We start from the raw sequence: 24,743 nt of genomic DNA, 5'->3' as shown, positions 1-24,743 counted from the left end.
TTCAAGGAAAAACGCACCTACCTTTAGTTCTTTTAGTATTGCATTATAAGTCTTTTGTGTGTGCATATATAGCAGGCATAAATTGGCATAATTGTATGTTTAATTTTAGGTTAGACATTGTAAAAGTTTGAACTCAATTATAGTGTAAAAATAACACAGGAAAATTTCAGAATAATAAATCATCAGGACTATATGGTACAGATGCCTCTGTTTTTAGATTGTAGAATTGTTGACCAGAATGAATGCTTTATGATTAAAAGTCAGGAAATTAAAGTAATTCTGATGATTCGGTATTTCTAAAAGATTTTCACAGATGACAGTTGAGAACTCCTCTCAGATGAGATTCTTCCATTGCTGGTAAGTCATGAAATAAAACACTTAAGTAAATGTATTTTAATGGGGAATAACATTTTAATATTGGCACATCATGAGTCTGCCTTCTACAGTTGGTAGGTAAAGTAGAAATAAGCATACCTTATTTTTATAAAGTGTTCAAAGAACCCAGGAGAGCCATGGTGCGCATTAGAAGGAGATTACAGTACTCTTCCAGTTCACAGTGGATGTGTTGTGATACCAGAGTTCTGTATGTATGTATGACTGTATAGCCTAGATTTACCAGCATGGGCTCAGTTTTAAATATTAGGTTAGTCCCATAAATCATGAAAAGTTCCTAGAAATTCTAACATTTTTACATTTCCAGAAGAGAGCCTCTTGAATTTGTATTTAGTCACCCCATCATCTTTCAAATATTGGTGTGTGGAATCTGTTTTTGAGGATGAGGAAATAAAGAAAAATAAAAAGGTATTTTTAAATTATAAGAAGAAATGAAAGGTTTCTCTTCCCTTCATAACCAATTCTAAAACTTAACAATTGTTAAACATGTTTAAATGTAGGGGGAAAAATGCCTGGAAGAAAATTACCAATCAAATATAAAATGTAAGATAGATGTAAAAGTACTGATACACATACTGCTTTTTTACTTTTGGGTGGGGGTGGTGCTCATAACAAACATATTCTCTAACTTTCAAAATTATTAATAACTTTATTGAGATAATTCACATACTATAAAATTCACACATTTAAAGTTTTTAGTATAGTCACAGCTGTGTAGCCATCTAATTTTAAAACATTTTCATTATCCCCAAAAGAAATTCTAACCTATTAGCAGCCATTCCTCATTCTTCTCTTCCCTCTGGCAACCACTAACCTGCTTTGTCTCTATGAATTTATTCTGGACATTTCACGTAAGTGGGAATCATACAGTATGTGTCCTGTTGCGTGTGGGTTCTTTTACTTAGCGTGGTATTTTCAAGGTATGTTAATGTTGTGACATGAATACCGTTGTAAAAAAAATTTATATACTAGCTTTTATGTGAACATATATATTCAGTTCTCTTGGGTGTATATCTAGGAATGAAACTGCTGGGTACCTAGGGTAACTCTGTTTAACATGTTGAGGAATTGCCAAACTCTTTTCCAAAGTGGCTGCACTAATTTTGCAAATTGCACCAGTAGCATATGAGGGTTCTGATTTCTCTACTTCTCTTTAACACACCTGTCCTTTTTATTTTAGCCATTCTTTTATGTGTGAAGGATCTTTGTGGCTTTGGTGGCCATTTCCTTGACAACTTACGGTGATTAACATCATTTCATACGCTGATTGGCCATCTTTGGATCCAAAGTCTTTTGTCATTTTTAATTTTTTTATTGTTGGCTTGTAAAGAGTTTTTGAAATACATTCTGTGTACAGGTCTTTTATCAGATAGATGATTTTCAATATTTTCCCCTGTTTCATGGATTGTCTTTTCATTTTCCTTTGAAGCACACTTTTTAATTTTGGTGAAGTCCATTTGTTTTTTCTTTTGTTGCTCATTCTTTTGTCGGTGGTATCTAAGAAACCATTGCCTAATCCAAGATAAGATTTATACCTGTGTTCTTGTCTGAGTTATAGTCCACTGACATGTATGTCTGTTTTTGTTTGGTAACACTTTCTTGATTACTGTAGCTTTGTAGTAAGTCTTAAAATCAGGAAGTGCAGATATTCTAACTTGCTCTTTTTCAAGATTGTTTTGGGTCGCTGGGTTTCTCGAATTTCCATAGAATTATAGTGTTAGCTTGTAAAAAATGCAGCTGGGATTTTGATAGGATTTGTGTTGAATCTGTAGATCTATTTGGGAAGTATTGCTACCTTAATACTCTCCTATTCATGAGCATGGCATGTCTTTCCATTTATTAAGGTTTTCTTTAATTTCTTTCATGTTTTGTAGTTCTCAGTATACAGGTCTTATACTTCTTTTATTACTTTTAAAAATGTATTTCTAAGAATTTTATTTTTTGGTGGTATTGCAAATTGAATTTTTTAAAATTTCACTTCAGGTTAATTCCTTGTGCATAGATTTTTGTATACTAAATTTGTATTTCATGTAACTTATTTTTTTCTCTTAACTGTATGTTACAGAAAGCTTTCAAATGGTTGGCTACATGCACATCCATCTCATTCACTTAGTAAATGTTTCTTGAACACCTTCTATTTAGTGGACATTTTTTTCTAGATGCTGGTGGAGACAGCAGTGTATAAAATCCATTCAATCCTTTGCCTTCATGGCACTTAGATACTAAAAAGAGAGATCATAAAGATAGGTAAATATATGTTACATAGTGCTAAGGAGAAAAAATAAGGGAAGTGGGAAAGCATTGTTTGTAGGTGAAAAGGATGATGGGAAATTTTAGATAGGGTGGCTAGAGAAAATGTCACTGAAATTATGTCACTGAAATGGTATTTTGAATGAAGACCTGAAGGAAATGAGAGAGCTAGCTATGTGGATATTTGGGGGAAGAACATTTCAGGCAGAGAGTGTAGTGAATAGGAAAACCCTAAAGCGAGAGTGCCTGATGTGTTTGAAGAACTTGAGGTGTGGCCAGTGTAGCTTTAGAAAAGTAAATGATGGGAAATAAAGAAGCAGAGAGATAATAGAGGGTACAGATACTTTGATCATATTAAGTATTTTATTTTTACTATTAAATGAGATGGGAAGCTATGGAGGTCTTTGAGCAGAGTAGTGAAAAAGTATATGTTTAGCAAGATCACTCTGGCTGCTGTGTTGACCACAGACTGAAAAAGAGGAGACAGGCAGAATCAGCAGACCAGTTGGTAGACTAGTAGTACAGATTAAGAGATGACTGAAATAGACAGAGAGGTCATAATGAGGGTGGTGAGAAGTGGTTGAATTCTTGATATATGTTGAAATAGAGTCAATAGGATTTGGTGGTAGACCAGATGAAAGTGGGAAATAAAGGGAGGAGTAAAAAATGATGCCCAAGTTTTTTGACCAGAGTAACTGAGAGAATGGAGTTGGATAATTCTCTTAAATTACTACATTAAATCTGTGCATCATTTCACATGTCCACTTGACTACAGGTAATTTTACCATATAAGCTTGGAGGAAGGGGAGGAAGAGGAACAACAGAAAAGAGATAGGAAGGAAAAACATGTTTTAAAATATAATAAATTAGGCCTTAATGAACAATTGTCCTTAAGAAACTTGAAATAGAATACTATAAATTTGATGTGTTCTCTCAGTCTTTAGAACTGAACTAGGAATTAGCTCTGAGAGTTCATGATATATTATGAAACTCTTTGCATATTGTGGAAATTAGGTTGTTTTCAATTTTTGCTTTTGCAAATGATGATACTTGTTATTTTTTCTGTAAGGTAGATTTCTACAAATAAGATTTCAGGCCATTAGACTGTGTCAATCTAAAAATTTGATAGATTCTGCCAATTACCTTTTAAAAAATAATTTTAGCAAGTTTCATTTCTTAAATCAATGTTAGGGACTGCTCATTTACCTTGTTTTATGTATATATAAAATCTGCTTAAATTTTTATAAACAGCCTGTGCAATTGCCTGGTTTTTTTGGTCCATTTCTATTGTGTTCTTTGTTTTTTAAATTTGTAAGCATTCTTTATATATTATTTCTTTATTATAATTTGCAAATATTATCTCATTATTTACCTTTAATTTTATAGTATCTAGTCATATGAAAATTTGAAGTTTTTATGTAAGCAAATCTATCCATCTTTTATGGCTTCTGGGTTTCAGCATGCTAACAAAGATGATATAAATATTACAAAAAGATTTTAGAGATAGGATCTCGCTCTGTCACCTAGGCTGGAGCAGTTTTAGCTCCCTACAACCTCAAACTCCTGGGCTCATGTGATCATCCTGCCTCAGCTTCCCAAGTAGCTAAGATTACAGGCATGTGCCACCACAGCTACTTGGGTTTTTGTTTGTTTGTTGTTTTTGTGGAGAAGGTGTCTGTGTTGCCCAGACTGGTCTCGAACTTCTGACCTCAAGCTATCCTTCCACATCAGCCTCCCGAAGTGCTGGGATTACAGGCATGAGCTACTATACCTGGCCAGTCTTTTATGTTTTCTTCTGATACTTTTATGATTTTACTTTATAGACTTTAACTTATAAAGTTAGATCTGAACAATCAGCATATTTTTTGATATGGTATGATATGGTTTAGATCTGGATTACATTTGTCATATGGTATGGGAATTGTATCTACCTTTTATTTTCTTGCACTTGAGTAGTGTCTTGACCACTTAAGGCATCCTTTCTCCACTTAAAATGCCAGCTTTTCCTATATTAAGTTTAAACAAACTTTGAAAAAAAATCAAGTTTATTGAGGTATAATTGATATACAATGAAATGCACCCATTTTAACTGTACTATTTTATTGATTTTGACAAATATATACTCTATCACTGCTACTACAATCAAGCTTTAGAACAATTGAATTACCTGCAAAAAGTTCCTTTCTGTCAGCAGTCATTTCTCTCTCTTTGCCCCAGGCAACCACTAATCTATTTATTAGTTTTGCCTACTCTAGAATTGCTCAGGTAACATATACTCGTTGGTGTCTGGTTTATTTCACTTAGCATGTTTTTGAGATTCATCCAATTTGTGTTTGTCATGGATTTGTTTTTTAAATACAATATGGGTATACCACAGTTTGTTTATTCATTTTCTGGTGAACATTTATATTGTTTTCAGTTTTAGGCTGTTGTGAGTAAAGGTACTGTTTTGTATGCATGTCTTTGTGTGAACATGTTTTCATTTTTCTAGGGTAAGTACCTTAAATTGGAATTATTGGGTCACATGGTGAATTTATGTTTAAATGTATAAGGAACTGCCAAATTACTTTCCAAATGATTATACTACTTTACATTCTCATCAGCAGTGTATGAGAGTTCCAGTTCTCCAAATATCAGCATTTGATGTTCTCAGTCTTTAATTGCAGACATTCTGAGAGGTGTGTAGTGGTATTCCATTGCAGTGATTTTTTTTAATTGTGTAAAAATACACATAACATCAGATTTACCATTTTAACCATTTTTAAGTGTATAGTTCAGTGACATAAAGTACATTCACATTATTCATTATTGTGCAACCATCACCACTATCCGTTCTCTGAAACTTTTTTATCCTCTGCCTGAAACTCTACGCATTAAACAGTAACTCTTCATTGCCTACTCTCCCCGTCTGCTGGTAATCACTGCTACTTTCTATATGAATTTGACTCTTCCAGGTACTTCACATAAGTGGAATCACATGATTTTTGTCCTTTTGTGTCTGGCACATTTCATTTAATAATAATAATGTCCTGTGTTAGGCCATTCTTGTGTTGCCTTAAATGAATATCTAAGACTGGGTAATTTAAAAAGAAGTTTGTTTGGCTCCTGGGGCTGCAGGCTGTACAAGCATGGCACCACCATCTGCTCAGCTTCTGGGGTGCTCTCATGGTGAGTTTACTCATGGTGGAAGGCAGAGGGGGAGCAGGCATGTCATATGGTGAGAGCAGGAGCAAGAGAGAGGGTGAGAAAGTGGCACACCCTTTTTAAACAACCATATCTCATGAGAACTCACTCTCTATCCCAAGGACAGCACCAGGCTATGAGGGATTGTTCCCATGACCCAGTGACCTCCCACCAGGCCCCACCTCCAACACTGGAGATTATATTTTAACATGAAATTTGGGCAAGACAAAAATTCAAACCATATCCGTCCTCTAAGTTCATTCATGTTGTAGCATGTATCCAAATTTGATTCTTTAAGGTTGAATAATATTTCATTGTGTACATATATCACTTTTTGTTTTATTTATTTGTCAGTGACATTTGGGCTGTTTGAACCTTTTAACTATGTGAATGATGCTGCTATGAACATTGGTGTATAAATATCTGTTTGAGTCCTTGCTTTTAATTCTTTTGGTTATGTACTTAGGAGTGGAGTTGCTGAGTCATATGGTAATTGTATGTTTAATTTTTTTTTTAGAGACTGCCATGCTGTTTTCCACAGTGACTGCACCATTTTACATTCTCATTGGCAGTGAATAAGGGTTCCAGTTTCTCCACATCTTTGCTAACACTTGGTAGTTTTTTTTTTTTATTTAAAATAATTGCTATTCTAATGGGTGTGAAAAGTCATTATGATTTTAATTACATTTTCTTCATGACTACCATTGAAAAGTTTTCTTTTGTGTGTTTGTTCAGTATTTTGCACATTCTTTTCAGAATGTATGTTCTTTGTCAGATAGATAAATGTATTTCTTCTGCATCTTTACTGATTTTCTGTCCACTTATTAATTACCAAGAGAGGAATGTTGAAATCTTCAACTATAATTTTGAGTTTATTTTCCTTCTGTTCTATTTTTGCTTCATATGCTTTGAAGCAAAATCTGTGAAGTTGTGTCATTAGGTGTGTTCACATTTAGGACTGTTAGGTATCCTTGATTAATTGATGCCTTTATCATTATGAAATGTCTCTGTTTATCTCTGGTAATGTTCCTTATCTAAAGTCTATTTTGATATTAGTGTATCCACTCCTTTTTTATGATTAATTTTTGCATATTATATCTTTTTGCTGTCTTTATTTTCAACTTATTGATCATTTAATGTCTTTCTTTTAGATAGCATATAGTTGCATCTTGTTTTCAGACTGATTTTTACGATCTTTGGTTTTTAATTTGATTGTCTATTTACATTTATTGCAGTTGGCAATAGAGTTGGGTTTAAGAAACTGTTTTCTATTTGTCTAATCTTTTCCTCCTTTTCTGCTTTCTTTTTAGTTAATGAACATTTTTTTTTTTTGGAATATTGTCTCCATTTTTTTAGCTTGTCCCTCTGTTTTTCTTCCCAGTGGTAGTTCTAGGATTTATAATATACACCTTTAACTTACCTCAGTCTACCTTTGAAAATATTATTCCTCTTAATGTATAAGAACTTTAGCATAGTATACATCCATTTACTCTTACTGTTTTTGGTATTGTAATCTTACATTTATTTTATTTCTATATGTGTTACAGATTTCACAGTAGAGTTTGAAACTATTTCAAAGGCCAGTTGTCTTACAAAGAAACTTTTTAACAATAACATTCCTTTATATTTACCCTCATATTTACCATTTTCATTTCTTTTCCTTTGTGGAGATTCAAGTTTCTTGCTGGTGTTATTTTCCTTCTACTTGAAAAAATTTCTTAAACATTTCTGAAGTGTGGGTCTACAGGCTGCAAAATCTTTTAGCTTTTATTTGTATGGAAATGTCTTTATTTCACTCAACATTTTATAGTAAAATTTTTCAAACCACACAGACTTTAAAATAATTGTAGAATGTAATTTCACAATTAAGATTTTGTTGTATTTGTTTTTGTCTTCTATCTTTTCCATCTATCCATCTTCTCTTCTTCTAGTGTCTTTTTTTATGCTTTTCAAAGTCAGTTGCAGATGTTAGTATACCACGCCCTTAACTTCAGCATGTATATTAACTAAAACTTAGTAGTTTAGTATTTTTAGCTAGTATTTACTGTGCTATTCCAGTTATTTATTGTTGTGAAATAAATTGCCCCAAACTTTTAGTGCCTTATATATTAGCAGCGATTTATTTTGCTTATGAATCTCTCATTTGGTCAGGGATTGGCAAGGAGAGCTTGTCTTTGGCAATACATTATAACAACTGTTTATGTAGCATTTGCATTGTATTTGGTACTATTAAGTAGGCTAGAGATGGTTTAACATATTTGAAGATGCATGTAGGTTATATGCAAATACTATGCCATTTTATGTAAGGGATTCGAAGCATCCTTGGATTTTGGTATCCATGGGAGTCCTGGAACCAGTCCTCTGTAGATCGTTGTGGTATTACTGTAGGCTTTGGATTGAAAGAGTCACAGATTTCACTCAAGATTCAAGGAGAAGGGCCATAGACTCCACCACCTGATGGAAAAAATGACAATGTTACATTGTTAAGAAGAGCATGTGGAATGGTTTCTGTTGTGACTGTCTTTGTAAGATACAGTTGACCACATATACCATTTCATGAGCTGTGACAAATGTATACACCTTTGCCAGAAATTCCTATCAGGGTATAGAACATATACCTTTTCCTAGTTATTCCTCCCCCCCACACCACCCCCAGTTTCATCTTAGTTTAGCTTTCTTAGAACTTCATGTAAGTAGAGTAATATAATACTCACGTGTTGTAAAAAGCTTTCTTTTTACTCAGCATAATGTTTTTGAGATTCATCCATATTGTTGCATGTTTCAGTGGTTTGTGACTTCATCTATTAAGGGACACCTGGGCTGTTTTCAGTTCCTTGCTATTATAAATAAAGGTACAGTGAACATTTGTGTGAAAAAAGTCTCCATATGGACGTATATGTTTCTTTTCTCTTAAATTGTTTGTTTTTTCTTTCAGCATTTGTTTTGATTAGAAGTCTGGCTATACAGTCATGTGCCACATAATGACATTTCATTCAACAAGAGATCACAGATTACAGTAGTCACTTAAGATTATACCACTGTATTTTCACTGTACCTTTTCTAGGTTTAGATATATACTTATACTGCGTTACAGTTGTCTACAGAATTCAATACAATACAGGTTTATAACCTAGGAGCACCTAGGCTATACCATATACCCTAGGTCTGTAGTAAGCTATACCGTCTAGATTTGTGTAAGTGCATTCTATGATGTTTGCACAATGACAGAATCACCTAATGATGCCGCCTAATGATAACGTTTCTCAGAATGTATTCCTGTTGCTAATGCTAATGATGCATAACACTACTTATCTTTTCCTCCTTATACTAAGTCTTTTTTCCCTGACTACTTTTAAGATTTTTTCATCACTTTTCATTTTTGATGATTACCATGCTGAGAGCTGTTGAGGTTTTTTGTTTTTTGGTTTTTTTTTGCCCTTTTGAATTTGTACATTTATGTTATGGTTTTCCTTAACTTTGGAAGATTGTTGTCATTATTTCTTCTATATATATTTTTTTAATCACCTGTACTCTTACACCATTTCCTCTTTTTCTGGGACTCCAGTTACACATATGTTAGACCATTTGGTATTTTCCACAGGTCATTAACATCGTATTTGTTATTTTTTGGTCTTTTTATTTCTCTGTGCTTCAGGTGGTTTTGTCTTCTATTTTATTGTTTTTTCTCCAGCCGTGTTAAATAATTTCAGATATTTTGCTTTGTATTTCTAGAAGTTCCATTTGATTCATTTTCATCTTTATTCATGTATTTTTTTTTTTGAATTCTTGAGCACATTTGTAGTAGCTATTTGAAAATTTTACTTATTGATTCCATGAATTTTTTCACTTCTGAATTTGTTTGTTGATTTTTCTCTTGGTTGTGGGTTGTTTTTTCCTGTTTGTTTTTTTTTTTTTTTTTTTTTTTTTAACATTTAATGATTTTTAAAAATTGGTTGCTGGACATTGTAATATTTTGTTGTTGAGTGACTAGATTTTGTTTCCTTTTAGAGTGTTTTGTTTTGAAGCCAGCTAAATAATTTGCTGGTAAGTTTTATTTAACTTCAGGGTTTCAGTGGAGTTTGTCTAGAGAAGGCTTTGCTTTAATGGTAGTAGCTCTTACCTAAGGCATGATCCTTCCGAGTCTTTATTAAATGCTCCCAGTGTCACCGTGTTCTCTTCACTCAGGTTACAGGGAATTTAGCAGTTTTCCAGATCTTTTAAGTACTGGGAATATTGCAGCTCATTGCTTCTCTTTCCCTAGCTTCATGGAGTCACTTACTTTACTTATGTACAGTTAGTACATAGCATTAGACTCCCATTGCCATTAGACTCCCAAATAGAAGATTTCTGAAGCCTTTTCTCTGCCCCGTCAGACAAGCACCCCTCTTGTCTGGCATTTGTCTTACAAATTTTACCCACTTCAGCTTCCTCAGCTGTGATCTCTTGCTTCTCACCTCAGTGAAACTGCCATTTTCTCATTGGGTTTCCGCTCCGTTGACTGCAGGTTGGAAATTACCTCCAGATAGACATCCAAGCAGTGGATGGCTCACCTCCTTTGTTTTTGTCCTTTCATGGATTATAGTCTTGTGCTGCCCATTATCCAAGGTCTGAAAATTCTTGTTTGAGAAGAAGCAACTGTCGGATTTTTGGAAATTTCTCTGGACTTAACTTTCTGTTGTGCTTACCTGTTTAATGCTAATTACCATATCAAGTTTTTATTTATTTTTATTTTTTTAAGGAGAATCTTTTAAATATACATTCAGAAGAGTGCACTTATAAGTGTATAGTTTGTTGCACTTTCACACACTGAGTACATATGTTTAGCTAGCATTCAGATCAAGAAACATCAGCAGCTTATATGTAGCCCCTAGTGCTCTGTTACTACCCCTTCCATGTGTAACCACTGTCCTGACTTCTCATAGCATAGATTAGATTTGCCTGTTTTCATCTTTTATCTCACTAGAATCAAGCACATTCAGTTGTGTCTGCTTTCCTTTAATGTATTTGTGAGATTTATCCAGATTGTTGGTTGTAATAACTGATTGTTTATGATAGTCATTTTATAGTATTCCATTTTAAGAATATACTACAGTTTAATCTGTCGATGGACATTTAATCATTTTTGGTTTGGGACTGTTAAGAATATTGCTGCTGCTTTCAACATTTCAGTGATTGTCGTCTTGTGAATATATGTGCTTATTTCTGTTTGATGTATACTTAGTGAAATTTTTAAGTCATAGGGTATGTATATATTTTAGTGTATACTGTCAGTTTTCGAAGGTGTTGTGCTGATTTTAATTATACCATTTAAGTTAATATATTATGTTTTAATATCTGGTAGAGAAAGGGACATTATTAGAAACTTTTTTTAGTTATGTATTTAGTCTTTGAAATAAAATGTTTCTTAAATTGGCATTTACTTATATTTGTGTTAATTTAGGAAGAAATGATATCTTTGTTCATCTATGAGTCACATTTGGAACTAGCTCAAGATCTTTTGTCAGACCATGGGTCTTGATTCCCTTTTTTTTTTTTTTTTTTTTTTGTAGAGGGGTATGGTATCAAGAAAACGTCGTCACCATTATTATGAAAATTAAAATATGGAAGAGATGATCCCTACTATCAATCAGCTTACAACTAGAGGCACTGACAAATGTATACAGATAGCTGTAATGTAAGGCATAACATAAGTATAAGGTAGAAATTAATAAATATTTTATGGTATTAAGAATATATTAATAAGACCTGAAGGAGATGGTGGTTATATACAAGAGGTTAGATAACCCTGTGAGATACGGTCTTTAGAATGAGGCTAGTTTTTAACATGGCATGATAGGTGGATGGGGGGATAGACGTTAGTAGTGAACAGAGGACCATTTCTGAGTGAAGTCTCCTCAGAAACAAATGCATTGAAGTCGGAAACACAGATATCCATTATATAATAGCCAGTAGTCTAGTGATGAGACTAGATCTGGTACCTGATGATGATGTCATATAGTGGATAGCAGTGCTTGGATGGCTGGGGTCAAGGCCATGAGGCAAGGACCTCAAGGAAAATGTGAAGGAGTTAGGAATTTATTCCACTGACATGAGAAAGCGTTAAAGCTTTCGAATATAGAATAATATGTCCAACTTTGAGTTTTCAGGAAGATAATTCTAGCAGTAAACTCAAGGATAAAGGCAAAAGGAAACCAGATGAAATAATGGAGCACTGTAGTGGGAAAGTGTTGGTAAGTTTGGGGAAAAAAGAAGTAAGAGATATTTATAGGGAAATTTATAAGATTTGAATATAAATTAGAAGGGAGGTACAAGGTAATGAGCATGGTCTTTAGAATCAAACAAATTTGGGTTTGAATTTTAATTTTGCATGTACTAAAGGACTGAAAGCAAGTCCCCCAAGAGAAAAATGTTCTCCTTTGTAAGATGCTTATTCTATAAACATTTTCAAGCACTGGAAGTATAAAAGCAAATGATACACATATTCTCTTGAAGTTTGGTCTAGTCTGGAAGAAGAGGCTGCACTGGCAGGTTTTGACCAGATTGCATAGTCTCTGACATGATTGGGAGATTTGGCTTTATTCTGGAAGTAACTAAAAGCCATCAAAAAAGACTAGGGAATAGTGTGGGAATGAAGAAACGTAGGGGAATTTCTGAGGATGAATTGGTAGCAATTGGTAAACAATTTGATATACTGGGAAAGAGAGGTTCTTTAGAATATGACTGAGAATTTTCTAATTTCACCAGCTGGACTGACAGTGCTACCATTACCTCACAGGATTTTTCTTAGTGTGTCTTAAAAATCTTGTTTGTCCCTCATAAAGAATGGCTTTCCTTTTCTTCAGACTAAGTCAGGACTTTTTATCATAATACACATTTACCACCCCTGTATTTCTCCATCGAGACACTTAACTGTGCATTGTAATTGCATAATCAATTGTGCTTTTTATTTGTGCCCATTTCTCTAACCACATGAAGACAAGAAATTATGTCTAGTTTTTCTACCACTGCATCTTCATCCGCCTAGTAGGCACTCAAAATCTAGTAGACAAGTTTCAAATTAATGATTATGAAGAAATTGAAGGCTGAAGGAATATCACCCTACATGGGAGGGAAAGTAATGAATGGCACCAAATTTTTCAGTTCATAACTAGGACAGTGAGATTAGGCAGAGTGAGTTTTTTGGGAAAATAACTGAGTTTGATTTTAGATATGCTTAATGTAGATGCTAATGAGACATCCAAATGGATGTGTACGATTGGCAATTGGTAGTTGCAGGCATACCATGCTAGAGGTAAGAGCTTAAAGATACAGAGTAAGGGGTTTATAAGTATAGAGGTGCTATGGGAGTGGATGGCATTGCACAGAGATTTGGTTTAGGTTAAGAAAAGTGGCTTTTGACAGAAACTTGGAGATAGGCCGCGTATGAGAGGTAGGAAGATGAACTAGCAGAAGACCTTGTTGCCTTTAGAGAGATGGAAGAAAATGAGTGGATACAACATTAGGGAAGCTGGAGGAGATGGGGAGTCCTTAGCAGTCTTAACAGCTACAAAAATTAAGTAGGATTAAGGGGCTACAGCATTGGGAATATACAGAAATGATGGAATCTTTTGTAGGAAAAATTTCAGTAGGTAGAAAATAGCAGCTGAGCTAGTGGTTTTCACGGTTTTTTTTGCAGTAAAGGAGGATAAAGAAATGATACTCTGAGGAACTAATGGAGTTGAGGAAATTATGTTGCAAGTATTATTTGAAAGCAGTATTTAAAACTTTTTAAGTCTTAACTGCAGAATGGACTGGAATGAGGAGAGCCTAAAGGCAGGAAGACCTTGGAAAATTGTTGGAGTAGTCCTTCTTTGGTTGTGAAATGTGTAAATGGACAAAACTTAGACAGTTTTAATAAGTAGCATTATCCATAAATATAAGACACCATAAACATGGTGCAAAGAACAGACGTGTTAGATGTTATAATAAAAAGTGATAGAAAAAAACAGTTTATGAAATTAAGTTTTGAAATAGGTTTAGAAGGAGGTGAAGGAGAGATGGACGTGCCAGTCACATTTATAATAATGTATGTATTACATGTGTGTGTCAAGGAGAGATGATTAGTTGTTGACATGAACTGTCTTAAGAATAAAATAGAAATGAATAAAATGAAAATTTTAGGCAGAGAGACGTAGACTGACTTACGCATTTCTTACTAGATTATACTTATTTATAAGATTATTAGACTGAGCTTTCTGTTGAAGAGATAAGAGAACTGTGTCTGGTATTAGGGTTCTTAAGGTTAAATTGGCAAGTGAGTGTGCATAATATTTGTAGTGCTTACAGTTTTTGTTATCCTGTATTTTATAGATTTGGTATATTTCCTCTATGATTATGTGTTCCTAATTTATAATTTGGAAGGCAGGACTTCTTATAATGGAATCTGTATGTCATGTGAAGTGTATGTTAAAATGCAGATTCATCTCATGCCTATAATCCCAGCACTTTGGGAGGCCAAGGCGGGTGGATCACGAGGTCAAGAGATCGAGACCTTCCTGGTCAACATGGTGAAACCCCGTCTCTACTAAAAATACAAAAAATTAGCTGGGCACGGTGGCGTGTGCCTGTAATCCCAGCTACTCAGGAGGCTGAGGCAGGAGAATTGCCTGAACCCAGGAGGTGGAGGTTGCGGTGAGCCAAGATCGCGCCATTGCACTCCAGCCTGGGTAACAAGAGCGAAACTCCATCTCAAAAAAAAGCAAATTCATTTCTGTATTCTTGGGTGGGTCTGAAAAAAATTTTAAAAAAAATAATGAACCCCCACCTCATGCACTGAATGAGAATCTTTGCGGGTAAAGCCCATGTAGTTGCATTTTTAGATTTCCCCAGGTAATTCTATTACAGGCTGAAGTTTGAAACTCAGTCTCTAAAACCTTAAAAGTTGTTTAATTTCATTTAAAAATGCTTATATGCAGTGTATTCATTGTCTACCATCAACCTCTGGGACACTGGATAGGTTTCTTATCTTTGAGATTTGGCTTTTTAATATGTAATGCAGTACATTAAAGGACTTTATTTCTGTTCCATTGAGGAATGTTCTGATTGTATATAAACAGTTAAGAATTTAGAGTGATAATTTAGGAGCTTGCTTTAAGCTTCAGGATTTGTTTTTTTTAAGAATTAAGTTTTGATATATGTTAAGTGGTTGATTTAATAAATTATAATTATTGTAGTAATATTGAAGTTCTGTTTTGTGCCAGGAAGGCATTATGCTGTAACTTTTTAATGCATTTTCTCTACTACAACAACTTGACGCTGAAGACTCAGGGTCAAAGGGTTTGCCCAAGACTGCTGCAATAGAAAGTAGTGGATAGCTGCCCAGATTTGTATCTAACACAGCTGATGCTTAGCATATAGAATTTAATTAAAAACAAAATCGATATAGATATTTGAAGGGATTGGGGGATATAGTCAAATAGTTTTCAAATATGTTTAGCCCCGTTGGAGGGAGGATAAAGAAACAGAAGGCACTAAGCTTTGTGGATGAATATGGGAAAGACATCTTTGCTTGCTGAAAGCACTCAGGCCACAGGGCCCGCCTAACTATGCTTCCCTCATCCTGGCAACAGCAATAGGGTAATTGTTTCTTGATAAGTTTTTCGATGTTCATTATTATTATAGAAAATAAATTTGCTTTTATGATGAACTTTAGTACCTTTTTTTTGGAAAGTTTATTCAGTTGTTTATGTAAAAAGAATTGAGTGAGGTGTTTTATATTTTAGGTTAAAAATCTGTAAGAGCCCGATTTTAGAATTCACCAGCTCCACAGAAGTTTGGCGAAATATGGTATGTTTTCGTTTTACTTTTTGGCATTCATATTGCATGTATATCTTAATGTCACAATAATGACAGATGTGTTCAGCAAATTTGGGCACCTGCCATTTTTAAAGCATTGTGTCAGGTGCTCACCAACTGCTCTTCCAAGACTGTATGTGGGACTCACATAGGGTGCTGAAAAAATTTAGAAGAGATTAGTGTGCTGTGAGATGTAAAATAATGTGCATTAAAAGATTGAGAGGGCAGGTTTGGATGTTGGACTATGAATATTAATTTTTTTTTTTTTTTTTTTTTTTTTTTTGCGACAGAGTCTTGCTCTGTTGCCCAGGCTGGAATGCAGTGGCACCTTCTTGGCTCAGTACAACTTCCATCTTCTGGGTTCAAACAGTTCTCATGCCTTGGCCTCCTGGGTAGCTGGGATTATAGGCATGCGCCACCACACCTGACTAATTTTTGTATTTTTAGTAGGGATGGGGTTTCACCATGTTGGCCAGGCTGGTCTCAAACTTTTGGCTTCAAGTGATCCACCCACCTTTGCTTCCCAAAGTGCTGAGATTACAAGTTTGAGCCACCATGCCTGGCCATTTGTGAGCATATTATATGTCAGGCACTGTTCTGAGATATTTTAGATGTTAGCTTGTTCATCCATGACAGCTCTGTAATAAGTACTAGTCTCCTAGTTCTACCTATAAGGAAACCGAGACTCGGAGAGGTTAAATAACTTGCCCAAGATTTCTCAGCTCGTAAATGACCAGAGACAGAAATCCAGCCTGACTTTCGAGCCTTTTGAGCATCAGACCTCATAAAAGAGGGGACTGGAAGAGAGGACTTGACTCAGTAGTTTTCCAAATACATATAGCGCTTAAATTACATTGAGATCAGTCAATTAAAAGGTATTTTAACTTTATTATTTTTTGTGTGTACAAGATGGGAAGTTAGACTTGTTTCAGTCTTCTAATTCCACATACCATTAGTCTCATGAGAACCCAAGGGGAAGCTGTATCATGACCACATTGTTTATTTTAGGGGTGGTGGTGTTTCCCATATAACCTTAGCCATGTCTAGGTTCTTATTAGGAGACGTATAGTTATGATAAGAATATCTGGGAGATTGCATTATTTCTCACAGATACTATGAATCCCATTTATTGGAATCCCCTACTATTATTTTTATATATTCAGGCCAATCCTTACCTAATCTGGATTTTGAAGCCCTACATTCATAACTGCATAGGTATGGGCTCAAACATTCATGTTTTATCCATTGGTGTTCGCAGATACGTTGCTGTTTTATATCAGGTTCTGAATCCACACTGGTAGCCACCTTGTATGCTCGTCTGTGCTGCTTTGAGGATGTTAGCTGTGAAGTCTTTTCTTCCTCACAATTTCCTCATCTTTTCATAGTACGCCTCAGATTTGGCCTGGATAGGGGAATCATGAGAGGAAAGAACTAGTTACACAAAATGATCGTTTGATACTGGCATATTTCAGAGGTATGGTATCTTTGGCAGAACTACGGTGTGAGTAAAGAGGTCTGCTAAATTTTAACTGTGACAGTCAGAAAAGTTCAGCTAAGGCCATGTAAGGGGTTAAAAAGATACTTGGTTGAGGGAGGAGGATAAGCTTTCATCTTTTGCCATACTCTTTCATGAAATTAAGTCTTAGTATATTTATGGCCAAGAAAGAGTAGAACATATTTTCATGCAGTACTTAAGGGGTTTTGGCTGATGTTAAATGACTCTATGTAAATAATAGAATTAGTAGGACTAGACTTTGGTGTGTTTATGTATGTGTGTGTGTTTATGTGTATGTATATAACTACTCCATTTTAAGCATTTGCCTACTTGGTGACTGATTTCTCTATCAGCTTAAGAATCTTTTCACTAAATTTGTCCCCATTTAAACTGTTGGCCATATTTGAAAGATTGCAATCTATGTTTTACATGTTTACTCATTTATATATACTTAAATCTTGAATGCCAGTATAGCAAAACTAAGCCAAAACAAAACAAAACAAAATATTGATCCCTTGATCGGAAGTCAGTATATTTGGGTTTTTGTCATTCCTTCAACACAAGTTCCAAAATCTTGGGCAAGTCAGTTAATCGCTCGGAGGCTGCTTAAGTTTTTGTTGGTATGTTTTTTTACTCTATTATCTGTCTTGATTAGGTAAAGCCAAAGTTGTTATAAGATTCATGGTACTATTGACCAAAATGCTTCATAAAATATAACATTACATAAAAGTACAAGGTTTCTCAAATGAGGAGATCATTTAAGAAAAACAAAATGCTGGCAAATAATCCTTAAAAACTTTTCAATAATTACTCTTCTGATGAATTTTGCATTGACACCTAATTTGAAGCTTTGAAGATTATTTTTTGAACAATGAATTGGATTTATATGTTAAAGTGTTCTAACCAAAGGTTTGTTTAATTTATTAGAGTTATTAAGCCTACGCTCAGATCAAGGTAGCAGCTAGACTGGTGTGAAAACCTGTTTTTAATCAGTGACTCAAAGCTGTGATCACCCTGATGTCACCGAATGGCCACAGCTTGTAAAAGGTAATTTTGAATTATTTTACAGCCTTTAAAAGGCTGTCAGTGTAAATTGAAATACATACTGTAAAAATGAAGACAATGTATAGTTGGCAGGAACACTGCTAAGAATTGTGGGCCTGAGAGTTGACCTACTTCATTTAATCTCCTTAAAATATTTCAGTGCTTTTTTTTATTATTAAAAATATCAGTAGCCACTATCAAATACCTATCTGTATGGATAAACAGGAAAGTATTTCTCAGAAAACCTCATAGTTTTAAATAAACTTCATTAGAAACATTACAGAAAACATGAAAAATTTCTTAATATGCATTTTAAATAGTATGCCTTTTATTTGGTGAATGTTTTAACTAAACATTTCTCTAGAAGTTTTTATAACATTAATAAAACTAGTATACTTTTCTCTCCTAGAGAGTTACAGTGGAGGTAAAAGGAGTGGCTTGCAGAATGGAGAAGCTGCACCAGTGTTATTGGAAGTGAGCCACCATTTGAATTTGCTAGCTCATGCTGCAGTATTCAGATTAGTGGGCGTTTTGTGATCATATTTTCTGCAGTCCAAATCAAGACCTAAAATTAAGACTCTTCTAAGATTTATTTTTTTATTATCTAATGTTACTTGGTTATTGTTTCAGTTTTAAAATTCCTTTTCTGACTTGTTATTCTGACATACATTACGATAACCTAAGTCAATAGTTTAATACAAAAATGTCCCTTCGGTTATATGTTTTGAATTTGGTTATATGTTCTGCATTTAAAAGCACATAGAGGATTTTTACTTCCAGCAACTTGGCAGTAAAAGAATTAAGTAGACTCTTTAGGAGCCAAAATCAAGTTTGGGGAGTATTGCTAGGTGGTGTATATTTCATAGTTTATGTTTGTTTGTTTCTGAGACAAGGTCTCACTCTGTTGCCCAGGCTGGAGTGCAGTCGCACGATCACAGCTCACTGCAGCTTTGACCTCCTGGGCTCAAGTGGCCCTCCCACCTCAGCCTCCCAAGTAGCTGAGACTAAAGGCACACACCACCACCCCCGGCTAAGAGACGGGGTTTCATCATGTTGGCCAGGCTGTCCTCAAACTCCTGAGCTCAAGTGGTGCTTTCACCTTGGCCTCCCAAAGTGCTGGGATTACACACGTGTGAACCACCACACCTGGCATATTTCATAGTTTTGAGAGTTTGAATTCTAATCTCGGGACTTTTCTGGTAACTTATTTAGAATATTCTAGAAATATACTGATATTTGTATGAGTAGAAGTGTATTCAGACACAAATTATTAATACTGCAAGAAAAATGTCTGCTAGATCTGTATATATTCATTATTCTCTTTATTAAAAAACAATTTTGCTATGTTTAATAGACCCAGGACAGATTTGTTTTAAGGTAATAATTTTTGAATCCTTGTCCTTCTTTTATACTGGATTGGTTTAAATTATTAGTCTTATCAATGGTTTTTAATAGCCTACTTTAATATATGCAAAAAGTAATAATTAGTATGTTACAGTTTGGTGACATTTTCAGGCCAAAATTTCACATATTTTCTTGCTTAGAGAACAGAAATTGGGAAAACAGATGTAGTTATCATTCGATAATGTATTTAAACTTTATCCTGTTTCAGGATCTTAAAACTTTGTAACAGTTATATGTTGTACTTCTAAGACTTAGATTTGTTTTCCTTCTTGTGTCTTTCTTTTTTGCAGTAATATTTTTATTTTCCTATCATCATGTCCTCCTTTTTTTTCCCTCTCTTCTCTTTTCCTGTTAATTTTTAAAGTTTTGCTGCCTACATGTTTGAAAACTTCTAATTTGCCTCTCTTCCCTCAGTGCCAGCAGGTTTATTTTTTGTTTTGCAAGCCAGCTCTGCCTCCTTACAGTATGACATCTGATGCTGGAGGGTCGCACTTTCAAAAATGAGTCAGCTGGTACATGGGGTTATCATCAATTTTTAGCTCTTCTGTCTGGGAGATACAAGTTTGGAAGCAATCTTGGGGTACTTACCCACAAGGCTGGTGGAGACCAGGTGTGTCACATAGGTGATTTGCTTGCTCCCTGGGGGAGAGGGTGGAGTGAAATTTTTGCATTTGTGTCACTGCCAAGTCACTGCCACCTCCAGCATGCCCCAGTTTTTAGTTCTTATGTAATTTTGTGCAAAATTGAAAATTTAAATATATTGCAAAGAAGATCTAAAATATTTGAGCTGCTGGAGTCTTTTTTTTTTTCTTCTTTTCCATTCTTGTCCTTGGAATCTGAATGAATTTCAGTAGGGGTAATTTTGAGAGTCTGATGAAGAAGGAGGTTTTTTATTTTTTTTGGCTAAGAAATTTAGAAAACAGGTGTGTCTGTGTGTGTGTGCGCGCGTGTGTGTATGAGAGACTCGATTTTGTTAAAATTGCTTAAGCAACTTATTAAAGTCTAAATTCAGTGAGAAGTTCACAAATCATGACCTTGTAATGCCAATTTGAAAATTTAGCTTTGGACCTGAAAAAACATTTTTTATTGAGTTTGGGAATTTCTGAGTGTTAGAAATCAGTATTATGTTGACTCACCTTACAACATTCATTGTTGCTGATGCTGTTTATAAAAGTGAATAGGGTGACAGGAAATTATTTTTAACAACATGGTAGAGATAGGGAAATACTGATTCATGTCTCCCAAAATGAAAATGAAAAGCCTCTTAGTGACTTAGAATTTTAAATATTTCTACATAAGAGAGCAGTAGTATATTTAGAAATAAAGTAACTGGCAACTATTTAAAAATCAAGTTAATTCATGGCTATCCAGTGCAGAAGTTTACCTCAGGTGATAAACTTTTGACAGGTAATACGAACGGTCAGTGGTCATTGTGTTTTTAGGGAAACTTAATTTCACTATTGGACCAAGATAATCATCATTGGAATGTTGTATCTGATTTAAGTGTCTTTAAACTTTCCAAGGTATTAGATATTAATTTGAATTTTCTAGAGTAGCAGTTGGCATATTTGTTCTTAAAGGGCCAGAAAATAAATATTTTAGGCTTTGTGGGCCATGTGGTTTCTGCTATGAATCCTCAGCTGTTCTTTTAGTGTGAAAGCAGCCATAGACAGTACCTAAATGAATGAATATGGCTGCATCCCAATAAAACTTCATTTACAAAACTGCATGGCTGGCCTAAGCTTCAGTCTGTCTGCCTAGGGAGTAGTTTACTGAACCACTAATCTAAAGTTTAATACTATGATTGAATACCAGTGAGTACCTTTGTTAATGTGGCTAACCAGTACTTGGCTATGGGAAGTTTTATAGTGTTTTATTACACATACTTGACTTTGTGAATAATTATGGCTTATAATGGCTAGTGGGTTGTGGGTTGGTATCTATGTATAGTTTTTACAGTTTTCTTTAAAAAAATTCATTTTTTTTAATAGTCCAACCCTTAAAATAAATGTGTTGTATGGCAACCTGATCTTACCACTTTTTTTTTTTAAACTGTTTTATTTAGTGCTTAAATCTTGCTTACAAATTTATCTTCCTAAGTAATATGTCTACCTTTTTTGGAATATGGAATATTTTGCTAACTGTTTCTCAATTGCATTTTACAGATCACCAGGAGAACCTCAGTCTGACAACATTGAAGCTAGCCGAATGTAAGTGGTTGAGACTCTGATGTCTTTTAAGTTGCCCTAGACTGCTTTAAATGCTGTCACATTATTTGGAAATAATTTCTGGCTAAAAGAAAGGAATGATTTAGCAGTAAATTGGGAGATAGGAACATATTTGCTTTTTCTCCTACCAGATACTGCTATACCTTGGTAATATTTCACTAGATTTCTACCACTAGATAGATAATTGCACACACCTGAATTCTTATGTCTTTTTGCTTCCCTGGTAGTAGTTGTAGGAAAATAGAGAGATAGAGGAAAGAGTTGAGTTTAACAATCTCAGTGCCTGCCATGTTTAAGGCATCAGGTACTATGTTATTGATACAGAGATGCACAATTATTAGTTTTCACACTATAGAAATTTATATTATACTCTGAGTAAAAGATGCAGAAGCAAATAATTTTAGTCACTGAGGTAGAATGGTATCCAGAATACAATAGTAACATAAAGGAGTACTGGAGTACCTAGGTATGCAATAGGAATCTAGTATAGATGGCAGGGAAGTAACCGTGGCCACGGAATGCTGAGTTCAGTCTTGAAATGTGACTGAGAGTTAGGCAGCTAGAAGCATGACCGGGTTATTCTAGACAGAAGTATGAGCCAAAGTTCAGAAGCAGCATAGGGAGTAGGGGCCAATAGGTAGTTGAGGACTTTTAGATCATAAACTAGCTGAGAGGTAGGAAAATGAAGGAGATAACACATGATAGAAAGGTATCTGGGAGTCAGTGAAGAATCTGCTCAGTAGGTAGATAGTAATTATGTCAGACATATATTTTTAATAAACTTGCAACAGAGAAAGGATTGAAGAGAAATGTGTTGGTGGTCGTAAAGACTAAAGATGTTTAAGGTAACAGAGGTGGTAATTATCAAAGCAAAGTTTTCAAGGTAGTAAGGCTTGGACTGAAAAATACAGGTGTATCTCTCATGCAGGTAATATTAAAAAAATACTTATACAGTGATTGGCCTTGAATAAGAGGAAAGAGATGCCCATCTAATGAAATTAGAGCAAGGAGGTATAAAGATGGATGTGTGATGTTAATTATAATTGTGGGTGAGGATGGAAAAGTCAAGATTTATTTACTGAAAATAGTGGAACCCTATTTAATTAAATGCTAGTGTATATTGTGAATCTGCAAGAAACGACTATAAAATGTATTTCTCAAATTTATGTGAGCAACCATGTGACTTTTCAGTTTTAAAAATTGTAGGAAAATACACATAATGTAAAATTTTCCATTTCACCATTTTTAAGTATCTGGTTCAGTGGTATTACGTACATTAATTCTGTTGCACAGTCACCATCAGAACTCTCTGTTTTGCAGAACTTCAAACTCTATACCCATTAAACAATAATTCCTCATTTCCTTATCTTCATAGCCTCTGACAACCATTATTCTACTTTGTGTGAAGTGGATGAAAGGTTATTGAGCGTCTTGTCTGGCTGGCTACCTGAAATCAGAAACCATATCAGACTAGGAGAATCTCATACCACTGAGTGGCTAGTTAAGATTAAAGACCTTACCACATTTGAAATTTAAAGACTTCTCCAATAGCCTGAAGATTATGCATGGCATTTTAGGATTGGATATTAGCAGAGCTGATGGAACAGAATCACTAGTGGCATGTACATAGGATGTTAACATTGGAGTACTTGAATTTATATGCTGTTGATGAAGGCCATGGTTGGAAAGGTTGGGGTGCCAGACCAAAGTGTTGAGTTGTTTTAAGAAAAGCCTGAGGTCTAGATAACACCAAGATGGCAGACTAGCACTTTGTAGAACCATCAATTTGAACAGTTGTCCACACACAAAAATATAAGAGCTAAGAAAACCAGATGAGAGATTACCTAAATGTGGCACAGAAATAAGAAAAGCCATATTAAAGAGGTTAGGAAGGACTGTTTCACATTACTTGCATCACACCTCCCTCAATCCCTGACAGCCTAGCATGCAGAGAGATACTGCCCACCTGGGGGAAGGAGTGGAAGTGTATACCAGACTTAGACCATAACATCGAGCTTGCCCCTGTAAAACTCAGTGCTAGGCAAGGCCCCCATGGCTCCAGACTCCAGACCAATACCCAAAAACTGAGCCTACAGGCCCACCCCAGCACCAGACTGGATTCCACAGCCCTAGGCTCCAAGCCTGCCTAGTGCTAGGCTAGTCCCTGCAGCTCTGCCCTCTAGATCGGCCCCTGTGGCCTCACGTCCCTGCAGAACAAGGGTCCAGGCCAGTCTCTGTAGACCCAGTAGTGGACCAGCCCCTTGTGATCCAAGTTCTAGGCCACCACCCACCTACCCAGCCTTCATACTGGTCCTTTCAGACCTAGGGTTCAGGCTCACCCTAGTAGACCCGGATGCCAGACTAGCAACTGTGTACCAAGGCTCCAGGACCTACCCTGAAGACCCAGACTCCATGTCGGCCCCTGTGGACTCAGGCTGCATAATCTCTGGACACGCTGACTGGTGAAGAGCTTTCCCCGATAAAGGCACTCTGCAAAGACTGAACAAGTCTCAACATAAAATGTGCAGGTGCCAACACATGACTACAACGATCAAGAACAGTCAGGGAAACGTGACACCAGTCGAAGGAACAAAATAAGGCACCTGTAACCAACCCTAAAGAAATGGAGATATATGAACTGCCTGACAGAGAATTCAAAGTAATTGTTTAAGAAAGCTCAGTGAATTTCAAGAAAATGCAGAGAAACAATTCAACAAAATCAGGAAAACAACAATCAAAATGAGAAATTAACACCGAGATTGAAATTATTTTTTTTTTTATTTTTTTTTTTTATTTATTTTTTTTTTTAAATGGAGTTTCCCTCTTGTTACCCAGGCTGGATTGCAATGGCACGATCTCGGCTCACCGCAACCTCCGCCTCCTGGGTTCAGGCAATTCTCCTGCCTCAGCCT

At 35.3% G+C, this 24,743-nt stretch overlaps 1 protein-coding gene across 5 annotated transcripts in view; it reads left to right on the top strand.

The window, feature by feature from the left end:
* The window catches only part of UBE3A (ubiquitin protein ligase E3A), a 92,971-nt gene that overhangs the window by 13,548 nt on the left and 54,680 nt on the right, over nt 1-24,743 (top strand). Inside the window, exons 1-5 of one of the 5 annotated variants that reach the window (XM_012460375.3) lie at nt 15,549-15,651; nt 18,083-18,202; nt 18,609-18,673; nt 20,018-20,213; nt 21,769-21,813. In XM_012460375.3, the coding sequence (XP_012315798.1) occupies nt 21,812-21,813 (2 nt within the window). In that variant the 5' untranslated portion in view covers nt 15,549-15,651; nt 18,083-18,202; nt 18,609-18,673; nt 20,018-20,213; nt 21,769-21,811. Of the gene's footprint in view, nt 1-11,406; nt 11,501-15,548; nt 15,652-18,082; nt 18,203-18,608; nt 18,674-20,017; nt 20,214-21,768; nt 21,814-24,743 lie in introns of those variants that run through there. The other 4 variants (XM_012460371.2, XM_012460370.3, XM_064367817.1 and 1 more) reach the window with 4 other exon arrangements.

Source organism: Aotus nancymaae, unplaced genomic scaffold (genome assembly GCF_030222135.1).
Source record: "Aotus nancymaae isolate 86718 unplaced genomic scaffold, 86718_ANA_hifiasm-v0.15.2.pri h1tg000075l, whole genome shotgun sequence".
Lineage (NCBI taxonomy): Eukaryota > Metazoa > Chordata > Mammalia > Primates > Aotidae > Aotus > Aotus nancymaae.
Note: the sequence above shows the minus strand (reverse complement) of the source record. Positions and strands in the feature narration are given on the sequence as shown.